Below are 12264 nucleotides of genomic sequence, written 5' to 3' on the forward strand. Positions count from 1 at the left end.
AGGAAGATCCCTTAAGCCTAGGAATTTGAGGCCAGCCTGGGCAATATAGTGAGACCCTATTTAAAAAAAAAAAAAAAAAAGAAAAAAACCAAGGGAAAATCCCTTTATACTCCATCATCTCTTTCCTTTTCCTTCCTTCTTTCTTTCCATCCTTCTTTTTTTTTTTTTTTTGTAGTGAGAATCAAACTCAGGATGTTTTTACCACAGATCTAGCCCTTTTTACTTTTTGAGACAGGGTCTTATTTTTATGTGGTGCTGAGGATTGAACCCAGTGCCTCACACATGCTAGGCAAGCACTCTACCACCAAGCCACAACCCCAGCCCCTGGCCTCAAATTTTTGATCCTCCTTCCTCAGCCTTCCAAGTTGCTGGGATTACACGTGCATACCATGGCACCCAAGTTCCATCATCTTTTTCTTCATTTCATTTCTATGCACCTATATAATTCACCTATATAATCCTAACCGTAGCCTCTAGGCCCAGAACAATGCCAGAGAGAACTTGCATCAATGGAAGAAAGTCACAAGTTTAAATAAAAGGAAATTTAAATCAATTTCAATATATATAGATCCTGAAAATGACACTGAATTAGACATTGAGTATAAACAGTGAAGACATACATGGTCCTCATGTTACCAAAGAAGCACGCGGAGGCAAGGTCAGAGTAGAAATTAGAAGTTTATTAAAGGACAGCAGAAAAGACTTCTCCCGGAGGAAGAAGGGGACCCAAGAGGTGGAATCCGTGGAAGTAAGGTTGTCTCCCCTTTTTATAGTTTTGGTGATGGAATGTAAGGGGGAAGGGTTGGGACACAGGTGGGCCAAACAAGTAATCTGGGCAGGAAGGACTTCATTAGCATTTCTTTGGGATGGGCTATCTCCCAATCTGTTGGGGGCGGTTTCCTGGGTTCCATTAACATTCCTTTGGGGTGGACTTTGGCCTAGGGCCTTTCCATTCCATGAGTTGTCCTGCATTTCCCGGAATCTTTATCAGCATGGCCTCCATTTTGGATTTCACTGATATTAGACCCCATTTACCTAACTACACTGACTACCTAACTTTAAATCTGGCTTCACTCATCCTCTGGAATTTTCAGTTCAACCAACAAACAAATGTTTAGCTGGGCACAGAGGCACATGCCTGTAATCCCAGTGACTTGGGAAGGTGAGGCAGAAGGATCACAAGTTTGAGACCAGCCTCAACAACTTTGTGAGGCCTTAAGCAACTTAAATATGACCCTCTGGGCTGGGGATGTGGCTCAAGCGGTAGTGCATTCGCCTGGCATGCGTGCGGCCCAGGTTCAATCCTCAGCACCACATACAAACAAAGATGTTGTGTCCGCTGAGAACTAAAAAATAAATATTAAAAAATTCTCTCTCTCTCTAAAATAAATAAATAAATAAATATGACCCTCAAAATAAAAATTAAAAAGGATTGAAGATACAGCTCAGTGCCCTGGGTTCAATCCTCAATGCCAAAAAAAGGAACAAATGTTTATTAAATATCTATTATGTCCAAGGGATTGCTGCTGCTGTAGTTTGAGAACTGAAGCCACTTACCCACACAGCTAATGCCGATATGAGTCACATTGATATAACTATTCCACTATCTTCACTGGCATAATTATTAATATCAAGGGACCATTGCTCAGGAAGATAAACTGAACATTTCAAATTAACTTCATTATTTCTGAAAGACCTGTCAATTCTTTAATAGAATGACTATCAATTTGCCCCTAAGATTGAACTCCTCACCTCAAAACCTCCCCTTTGTTGTGCTCGTCCCAAAATACTATGGCATGATCCTTTCCCACCCCTAACCAATCCCTGCCCCTACCCAGCATTAAAAGACCCTATCCCTTAACCCAGGCTTTGATATCTCAATGAATACCACAGCCTTGCACTTTTTCCAAGGAGGCACAGTCAGACTGTTGAGGGGTCAGCAATGAACTTAGCTTTCAATAGGTGTGGTAGTGACAATGCAGGAGTCAACCTTTGACAAGGTAGTGGGGATATGGTGGTGAATAATGTCCTTGCAGAGTTTGCATTCCAGAGACAGACAATAAGCAGATAAACCAGGAGATAAGTACTTTAATAATATTTTACATTGTAGCTGGGGAAATAGACAATACCCAAGTCGCCAAACGTATCATTTCAAATCGCAATAACTAAGAAAGCAATAAAGCACACCAGAATAGAGACTGGGGGGAGTTGGAAGTCTCAATTTAATTTTATTGTTTATCTGTTTATTTTTTGTGGTATTGGGAATTGAACCCATTAGGGATTGCTTTACCACTGAGTTACATCTCCAGGTCTTTTTACTCTTTATTTTGAGATAAAAGTCTCGCTACATTGCTGTGGCTAGCCTTCAGGAAGTGGCTTTCCATCCTCCAGCCTCAGCCTCCCTAGTAGCTTGTATTTCAAGTACCAGTATCACCACACAGGGCACAGTGATCTCAATTTTATAGATGACCCTCAGAAGTGCCTTAAGCTGGGGATGGATGTGGTCTGAGTATTCCTAGTATAGGAATTACATATATTGAGACCCTGAAACACACATAAGCCCTTTAGCAGGTTCTGGAACAAAGAGGAAGTCTTCAAGACAGGAGTGAGTGAGGAAAAAGCCAGGACTGACCCTGGCAGATTTCCTATTCTTACCTTACTCAGAGGCTCAGCTTCACTATAGTGTTTGTTTGTTTGTTTGTTTGTTTATTCATTCATGCAGTGCTGGGGATTAAACCCAGGGCCTCCAGTGCTCTACTCCAGAGCTACACCCCTGTCCTCTAATTGCTCTTGCAACAGAATTTTTTCTAGTACGTTTCACTGCAAATATGCAGAAGTGAACATTACAGACTAAAGTGAACATTACAACTTTAAGAACCTTGTTGTTTGCATAACTGTTTTTGGCAAAAATGGCCCAGTTTTACCAAAGTCGTGTAGGGGGCTCTTGGAGCTTTGCCTTGAGCTCCATAAGCTGTGTCATCAGCTGAAAGGGCTCCCATGTCTCCAGAGAAGCGCGCTAAGGGAACATATTAAGGATGCACCATTTCTCTGTCTTGCATTCTCTAGCTGCAGGACGTTGAAGTTTAAATCTACTACCAACTGTTTTGCTGAAAGAAGTGAAAATATGACCCAAGTTAATGGATGTTCACAGGCTCTTTTCTAATTACTTCCTGGAGAAAAATGTCTTTAGGTGCCGCTGATAAATTAAAATGTGTCCAAACTGGTGAGGAGGATGGTGCATTGGCCCTCACCTAACAGGCTGAGGGAATAACAATCCCAGACATTCACTGGCTAGTGCTGGGCTCTTGGTCGCGAGCCCGCTGGGCAGGACTGTCCTGTAAGAGTTCCAGGGGGCCCCGGCCCCATCACAATGCACACAGGCCTGGGTGGGGTTCCTGGCTATTTCTGCTTTCGCTCCCTCTCATCGGCCTCTGCCTCAAGTGTCATAAGATGCACGGTCCCATTGCGGTCGCCCTCGCAAGCACACAAACCTCAACCCGCGTGTACACGCCCTGGTGCTGCGTGCCTCTGGCCCGGTGCTGTACTCCGTGCGCTGAAATCGCTGGGGCGCACACTTGCTGGGCGCACACTTGCTGCGTGCACGGTGCTCAGTTGGGAGGCTCGGAGTTTAATCACACACAAACAGTGTCCGGCTTCCTGTCCTCATCACACCCCTCCCTCCCCGTTTCCCTTGCCCCTCCCTCTCCCCGGCCCGATCCGGCCCGCCCGCTCCCCCTCCCTCGATCCCTCGGGTCCCGGGATGGGGGGGCGGTGAGGCAGGCACAGCCCCCCGCCCCCATGGCCGCCCGTCGGAGCCAGAGGCGGAGGGGGCGCCAGGGGGAGCCGGGCACCGCCCTGCTGGCCCCGTTTGTGCTGGGCCTGGGCCTGGCGCTGGCTTGCCTTGGCCTCCTGCTGGCCGTGGTCAGCCTGGGGAGCCGGGCATCGCTGTCTGTCCAGGTGAGGCCTGGCAGCACACCCCTTCCCTGGGCACATTAGGAGCAGAGACTACAGAAGAACCTATGGGGGTCGGGTGGGCAGAGGGCCAGGGGACCTGAGGATGGGTGGAGGGAGAGATGTCAGGTGAAGAAGAACAGGGTGACGGCTGCCTCCTTCCCAGCAGGAGCCTTCCCAGGGGGAGCTGTTGGCAGAGGAGGACCAGGAGCTGCTGGTGAGTAGGTGTGGGCACTGTGTGTGGGCTGCAAGGCAGGGGAAGCATGTCAGAGCTGAGGCTGCAGCTGTGCCAGCTGTGAGTGAGGTGTGTGCCCAGTATGTGTGCATGAAGACTCACATGCATGGGTGTGAGTCTGTGTGTGTGTGTGGAGGGGGGTGCAGCAGTATAAGTGGGTATGTCTGTGTGTGAGAGAGGGTGACCACCATGTATAAGAAGTTTGTGCCCCAGTTGCCAACTGAATGCAAGTGTTTATTGGCTGTAGGTGAAGTGAGGTTATGAGATATACCATTTTGCCATGGGACATGGATGCTGTTATGTGCAGTGTGTATTGCCTAGGCACACTGACCGAGTGTGGGCATTTGTGTAGTGTATCACTGGAGTGCAGGTGCTGTGCTGTGGAGGGGATGTGAGGGCAGGAAGGTGTGGCTGGTCTCCGGAAAGGGCCTGACCCCACGCTTAATCAGTCCCTAAGACTTCTGTGTCCATTGCTGGCTGGTTGCTCTTCTGACAGGCTCTGATCATCTTTGCTTATATCTTTGGGAGGTCCTAGTTGATGCCTGCCCTTAATTCTCCTAGGAACTGAACCCCCAGACTGAGGAAAGCCAGGGTGTTGTGCCTTTCCTGAAACAACTAGTCCGGCCTCGCAGAAATGGTGAGCATCCCTCTAAGAATGACAAGAGTGGCCAGTTTAAGGTGGCTTCTGAATTCATTATTAATTTTGTTCACGTAACAGCCCTGAGAAGTGGGCAGAGCAGAAATCATTATCCTTCAAGAGAAACTGAGGCACAAAGAGTGAAGGGGGATGTTCTGAGTCACACAGCTAAACAGTTGAGGCTCAAACTTAGGAATTATAACCTTTGCTCTGAAGCTCCTTTTGTCACATAGACCTGCTTTTCATTAACTCTACCCCAGATATGAAGAGGGGATAGTCAGGAGTTAGGAGGATCCCTGGAGTCATGATGAGGACCAGGTGGGAGGGTCAGAGGCCTGGGACCCAATTAGCAAAGACACTTATGAATGGGATGTCCACATGACCGTGGATCCAGGTTCCCATGGGTTACACCTGTTATCTCAATGTTATTTCCCCTGCTGCACTATAAGAGATAGAACCCAGGGCCTTGCGTATATTAGGCGAATACTCTACTTCAGAGCTACACCTCCAGCCATTGTGATTATTAATAGCACCCCCTTTTGCTCTCAGAAGCAACCTGATTTGGATGATAATTATATAATCACTCTATTTGTGGAAGAAGATGAGGCCTGAGGTTCTGAGGACAGGAGACTAGACAAGACCAAGGACACCAGGGTCCTGAGAGGAGAGCAGGGCTGCTAAGCGGCTCCTGGGCCTCCAGAGGGATCTACTCTGCTCATCTGTCTTTCCTTGATTCTCAGCACCGAAAGGCCGGAAAGCACGGACTCGCAAAGCAATTGCAGCCCACTATGAAGGTGGGTGATGGGTGAGTCATACTTGGAAGAAAGGTTGACAGAGGGGCAGGGCAGGTCTCAATAACCCTTTCTGTGTCTTACAGTTCACCCACAGCCGGGACAGGACGGAGCACAGGCGGGTGAGACCCCATCCCCATCTCTGAGATCTCCTCTTTCATCCTATAGCACTAGCCTCCTGGGAAAGGGATTCCTCAGATCCTTTGATTTCTCAACCCCTGCCCTTCCTTCAGCCTAAGAATCTGAGGAACTGGTTCATCGAAGTTCTCAGGGTTTGGTTCTCTTTATGACCCATGCCTGGGAACCTGGGAAGACCCTTGCCTTCTCCATAATCCAGGCTGGCTATTCTACCTCCTCAGTGGCCCCAGCTTTCTCTATCAGCCCTCAGTTTTCAAATACCTGGGATTCATTTGTCCCCCAATCCCCTGTATCCCAGGGGTTTTCATGCCCTGATCATTGTTCCTCTAAATGTTTCTATTCTCTGCTCTTTTCCCCCATCCCTTCCCCACCTCCCACCTCAGCACTACAACCTCAGAACCTCAAACCCGCTTCTGGCCCCTTCTCCCTTCCTCACCCTCCTATCCTTCCATTCTGCCCCATTTACCCTTCCAAGCTAAGTCCCCTGAAACTTCCATTTCATTATTCCATCACTTCTCTGCTTGGCTTCTGGCCTGCCTCTTAATGGCCTGGTCTCAACCTTATTTCTGAGCACTCCCTATGCATTCGCCATGCTTGTAGTGAGCAGATATGTCTGCATTCCAGTGTACCCTCTTCTGGACTTTGTACATGCTGTTCTCTCACCTGAAATATCCCTCCATTGGGAAGGCCAGGAGTCAAAACATGAGGACAGGTCCAGTCCAGGGTGTTTGCAGCAGAGATGGAGAGAAGTAGATGGATTCAGCATGTGGTTTGAAGATACAAGGAGGGATTGTTTGTAGGTCTACAAAGAATAAGAGAAACTGAGGAACCACGAATGACAAATATATTTTAAAAATATTTTGTGGTTCTGGGAATGGAATCCAGGGCCTCATGCATGCTAGGCAAAGCCACTACCTCTAAGCTACATTCTCAGTTCTGCAACGGTTATTTTTGAGGGATGGGCATGGAGTAGAGAGGAGAAAGGTTTTTATGTTCTCTTATCCCTCCATACTAATGAATCCATAACCCTGACCAAATGTTATTTTCACAATCAAAAAAAAACATTTTCCCAGGTACTAGGGATTGAATGTATGGATGCTCTATTATTAAACTACATCCCCAGCCCTTTTATATATATATATTTTTAATTTTGAGACAGAGTCTTGCTTAGTTGCCCAAGTGGTCCTTGAATTTGCAATCTTCCTGTCTCGGCCTCCCAGATAGCTGGGATTACAAGTGTGCACCGCTGCACTCAACTTTTGATTTCTCGATTTGTAACTTGGATATCTCTAGAAATGAAAAAGCCACTTGTAAGACAGGGTTTACAAGAAATAAGTTACCAGGGACGAAGTAAGTTGGAATGTGTACATTCTGTCTGATCTTCATAATAGCCCTCAAAGGATGTTCTGGTAACTTCTGTTTAATAATTAACTGAGGTGCTTAATAATAAACAAGTGGATAGGCAATACTAAAGGGAATTTCACAAATAGATGGCTGGACATAGTAGACTAGCTCAGGCTAGGTGAGGAACTATAAAGACAGAAGTATGTGGCTTGAAGATACAAGGAGGGATTGTTTGTGGGTCTCATGAGAGTTGAGTATATACCCACCATCCCAGTGATTCAAGAGGCTGAGACAGGAGGATTGTAAATTTGAGGTTAGTCTCAGCAATTTAGTGAGACCCTGCTTCAAAATAAAAAGTCAAAAGGGCTGGGAATATAACTCAGTGGTAAAGTGCCCCTGGATTAAAAAAAAAAAAAAAAAGGTAATGACCATATGGATGGTATTTAAAGCTACAGAACTGAATAAGACACCCAGGGAAAGAAAGAAGCCCTAAGGCCCCAGGCCATCTGGACATAGGGTGAAGGAGGGAAGCTGGGCTGAGATTGAGAAGCAGACATAGAGGAAGAAACTCAGGGAGGGTGGTGTCCTGTAATCTAAGAGAAGACTCTGATTTAAGAAGGAGGATGTGGCCGGCTGTACAGAAGCAGCTGATGCATCACATGAGATGAGAACAGAGGAATGACTGCTGGGTTTGGTAACATTAAAGACGACTGGTGACCTTGATGACGGAGGTTTTGGTGGTGGAATTAGAGGCCCGTATGGGTTGAGTCAAGAAAATAAAAAAATAATAGAGATAGTGGCAATAAAAAAATAATAGAGATAGTGGCAATCCTTTTTAGAAGTTTCTCTAGGACAAAGAGCAGAGAAATGAACCACTAGGTGCAGGGAAGTGTGCACCAGAAAAATTTAGTCCTTTTAAGCAATACTATATTCCTCTTGAGTGCTTTTGGACTATGACTAGCTCTCATGTATTTGATTCTGTCTGATCTTCAATAATAGCTCTAAAAGAAGGATGTTCTGGTAACCTCTGTTTAAAGATGGAGATTATACAGCTTGTCCAAGGTCACAATGATATTAGGAAGAAGCAGGCTGTGAAGTCAGCTAGAGTGTGCTCATAAGCTGGACATGGTCCATATGAGAGGTACACTTGCTGGGGTGGGGTTGGGGATCCTGCAGGGGTAATGTCCAAGAGACATTGGGAGGGTATGGTTTCCATCAGGAAGAGAGGACACATCTTTCATCATCACAAGGGGGTCTAAGGAGTCTGAGAGAACAGGTAGGTTTATAGATTTTGTTGGTATGGAGGGTGAGAGAGCCCTTGTCTGAGGACTTCTAGGTCCTCCAGAGAACTAGGGAGATAGGGACAGGGGGTTTGAGGAGAGACAGTATCAAATCATTGTCTTTGGGAAAATGAAAGCTTGCTTGGTGGGGGCAAGTGGGTGGCCAGGCAGCACAGAATATCCATTTGAAGTTTTTGTGTGACCATAGTATCAAACACACTCTGCCCTTTGGTTACAACCAGCCTTTGCTCAAGCTGGTTCCATAGCTGGGATTCCTTCCCTCCTTTTCTCCCCTCCCTCTTCTTCATGGCCCAGCCAGCCCTCCACCTCTCAGTATAGTTCACTTATTTTGGCAGTTACCCAAGACATCCATTCATTCATTGACTGAACACACACGCACTAAGAACCTGCTATTTGCTAGGGACCAGCCTAGGTGACCCTAGCAAATCACACCCACACCTGTGCTCAAGAAGTCACTGTCTAGGACAGGAGACAGCATATAAATATGTAATTACATATTTGTCCATGTGACAAGGACAACACTCAGAGTAGACAAAGATCCAAGACAGGATACAGGAAGACAAAACAACTTCAGAATGGACCCAGGGACTCCTTCCCTATGACAGTGAGGCATCACTGGGCTTTGAAACCTGAGTGTAAGGTGGCCAAGGGATCAGGGTGTGGCAGGTAAAGGAATCACCATGTGAAAGCCTGGAGTTTGCCAAGGGTCTGACAGGCTGGGGGCTGTGAGAAGTTCAGTGTCCTCAGCATCACATAAAAGATAAATAAATAAAATAGAGGTATTGTGTCTATCTACAACTAAAAAAAAGAAAAGAAAGAAAAAGAAAGGGTCAAGGATGTAGTTCAGTTCTAGAGCACTTGATTTATGGGCAGCCCTGGGTTTTATCACCCCAGTATTGCAGAAAAAGAAAAAAAAAGATAATCTCCCTTGCTCTCATGGGGTAATCAGATTCCAAACAAACACATGAATGAATATTGAATAAATGAGATATATTCTCTTGTTGATGACTGCTAGGAAAGAAAGAGAAGAGGGAAGAGATTAATGGAGGCAAGGATGGGGCTGACTTTTTTTTTTTTTTTTGGATACTGGGGATTGAATCCAGAGGCCATTTACCACTGAGCTACATCACCAGCCCTTTTTATTTTCCTTTTGAGGCAGGGTCTTACTAAGTTGCTTAGGGCCTTGTGAAGTTGCTGAGGTTGGCCTTGAATATGTGATCCTTCTGCCTCAGCCTCCCAATTTGCTGGGGTTGCAGGTGTGCGTCACCATACCCAGCAGGACTGATTTTTAAAAACTGGGTGACCCAGAAGGCAGAGGTGCCAGCCAGGGAGGAATCCTGGGAAGAGGGAAGAAGCCCTACAGGGAGGGAGAATGAGCTTGGTGCCTGGAAGGAACAGGATGAAGGCCAGATGGTGGGAGGGAGTGATTAGAGAGGAGTATGAGATTAGTTTGGGGAAACAGCAAGCTTGGGCTGGGTTGGTGACTTGGAAACCACCTGATACTCCATTATTATTTCTTTAGCAATTTGCAATTACCCTAGCCCTAGGGGTTTCTTTTTTTCCTTTGTTTGTTTCTGTGGTGCTGGAGATGATACTCAGGGCCTTGCCCATTCTAGGCAAGTGCCCTGTGACTGAACTATATCCCTAAACCCTCTAGAGTTTTGGTGGGTTTTTTTTGGTAAGGGGATTGAACTCAGGGACACTCGACCACTGAGTCACCTCTCCAGCCCTATTTTCTATTTTATTTAGAGACAGGATCTCACTGAGTTGCTAGCACCTCGCCATTGCTGAGGCTGGCTTTGAACTTGTGATCGTCTTGCCTCAGCCTCCCAATAGAGTTTGTTTTTTGATAATAGATTTTTTGAGATATAATGCATATCTCATATAATTCACCCATTTAAAATGTATAACCTAATGTTTTTTTTTTTTTTTTTCTGTTTGTTTTTGTTTTTGGTACTGGGGACAGAATCAAAAACCCATGCTAGGAAAGAACTGTATCCACTTAGCTACACCCCTAACCCAACCCAATAGTTTTTTAGTATATTCACAGAATTGTGCAACCATCAATCATCACAGTGATTTTAGGATATTTTGTTCACCTCCACAAGAGGCCCCTTAGACATTACCTCCTATTATCATTTCCTAGCCTTAAGCAACCAATAATCGACTTTCTATCTCTCTAGATTCATCTGTTATGGACACTTCCTATAAATGGGATCATAAAATATGTGGTCCTTTTGGGACTGGCTTCTTTCACTTATCATAATGTTTTCAATGTTCAGCCACATGATAGCATACACCAATATTTTATTCCTTTTATGGTTAAATAATATTCCATTGTATGGATAAACCACATTTTATTCATACAGGTTATGAACATTGGGATGTCATTCTTTCTTTTTAATTATAATGATTCAAGTAATGTATGTACACATATTCAACATAAAAGAGGCAAACAATGTAGACACAGGTGAAGAAAATGCAAAAGCCCTCATTTTTCCTTAAATCCTACTCTGCTCCCCAGAAACATTCTGGTGAAAATTTTGTCCTGAATCTTCCTGGTCATATGTGTTAGATTTCTTCACACAATGTCCAATTTTACTTTGGGCTACATAGGTCATGGCTCCTCCCATACCTTGGGCAGTTGATCTCTCTTCTGGATTAAGGTGGGCCCCAAGTGTTTATTAGCTTAATGGATCCTTGGGGAATGTGTGGGAGTCCTGTAAAGGGACTTTTCCTTATCTCTGAACGTCCATGTTCAGGTGTGGATGGGACAGTGAGTGGCTGGGAGGAAGCCAAAATCAACAGCTCCAACCCTCTGCGCTATGACCGTCAGATTGGGGAATTTAGAGTCACCAGGGCTGGGCTCTACTACCTATACTGTCAGGTAAGACCCACCTGGCTACATGGGTAAAGGAGAACCTGAGGGGAGAAGGGCTTGGTTTGCGGGGGAACAAAGAGGTCAAGATCAAGGCTGGGGAGGGAGAGTTTGGGGTTTTGAAAAAATGGGATACTTGGATCTCTAAGGATATTTGAAACTGAGGCGAGGGCAAGCAGAGGCCTAGACTCTGCCTGCCCTCTCCCACCCCAGGTGCACTTTGATGAGGGGAAGGCTGTCTACCTGAAGCTGGACTTGCTGGTGGATGACGTGCTGGCCCTGCGCTGCCTAGAGGAGTTCTCTGCCACAGCAACGAGTTCCCTTGGGCCCCAGCTTCATCTCTGCCAGGTGTCTGGGCTATTGCCCCTGCGGTCAGGGTCTTCCCTGCGGATCCGCACCCTACCCTGGGCCCATCTCAAGGCTGCCCCCTTCCTCACCTACTTTGGACTCTTCCAGGTTCACTGAGGGGCCCTGCAAATTTTCCAGCTGCCAGGTCCCATGCAGCTCTCTCAGTGCCCAGTCCCTTCTGCCCCACCTAAGCTCCAGACCTGCCTTTCCCTCCATAGGCTGCCAGGGCTTATTCACTTTATCCCTCATAAACATTCCCATTCCTCTCTTACAACGCCCCTCCCTGCTCTTCACCTCACTAGCTCCCAAAGCCCTTATCTTTTCACACTCCCATTCCCATTCATCCCTTGATTCCCCCCTAGCCACAGCCCCCCCAGGACACTGTGTTTTCTGGCAAGGATGGGCAAGTAGGGGTCCAGAAGACCCTGCTTTCAGGCACTAAGAGAGGCTGGACCTGGTGGCAGGAAGCAAAAAAACCTGGGATTAGGCCAGGAGTTCCCAAATGTGAGGGGTAAGAGCCCAAGAAAAGCTCCTCCCTTGATAATTCCCTGTGGATTTTGAAAACAGATATTATTTTTATTATTATTGTAACAAAATATTGATAAGTGGATATTAAAGAGAACAAGTCATGGTCTCTCTCT

General features: G+C 46.1%; 1 protein-coding gene across 2 annotated transcripts; it reads left to right on the top strand.

Annotated features, from left to right (window-relative positions):
• Nucleotides 1-3636: 3636 nt before the first annotated feature.
• Tnfsf12 (TNF superfamily member 12) lies at nucleotides 3637-12253 on the top strand. 2 transcript variants are annotated; one of them, XM_078042809.1, is made up of 7 exons: nucleotides 3637-3957; nucleotides 4118-4168; nucleotides 4748-4823; nucleotides 5564-5617; nucleotides 5701-5736; nucleotides 11160-11284; nucleotides 11489-12253. In XM_078042809.1, exons 1-7 carry the CDS (start codon nucleotides 3799-3801, stop codon nucleotides 11738-11740), a joined length of 753 nt encoding a protein of 250 aa, XP_077898935.1. In that variant the 5' UTR covers nucleotides 3637-3798; the 3' UTR covers nucleotides 11741-12253. The 2 variants fall into 2 exon arrangements, with proteins under 2 accessions (XP_077898935.1, XP_005332858.1); XM_005332801.5 differs by having other exon boundaries at nucleotides 3643-3957; nucleotides 4121-4168.
• The last annotated feature ends 11 nt before the right edge of the window (nucleotides 12254-12264 follow it).

The sequence above is a fragment of the Ictidomys tridecemlineatus genome, chromosome 3, assembly GCF_052094955.1.
Source record: "Ictidomys tridecemlineatus isolate mIctTri1 chromosome 3, mIctTri1.hap1, whole genome shotgun sequence".
Classification (NCBI taxonomy): domain Eukaryota; kingdom Metazoa; phylum Chordata; class Mammalia; order Rodentia; family Sciuridae; genus Ictidomys; species Ictidomys tridecemlineatus.

Coding starts and splice junctions, on each gene's coding strand:
- Tnfsf12 (XM_078042809.1), top strand. CDS start 3,799: ATGGCCGCCCGTCGGAGCCAGAGGCGGAGGGGGCGCCAGGGGGAGCCG. Junction 4,169..4,747: donor AGGAGGACCAGGAGCTGCTG/GTGAGTAGGTGT, acceptor TAATTCTCCTAG/GAACTGAACCCCCAGACTGA. Junction 5,737..11,159: donor ACAGGACGGAGCACAGGCGG/GTGAGACCCCAT, acceptor GTCCATGTTCAG/GTGTGGATGGGACAGTGAGT.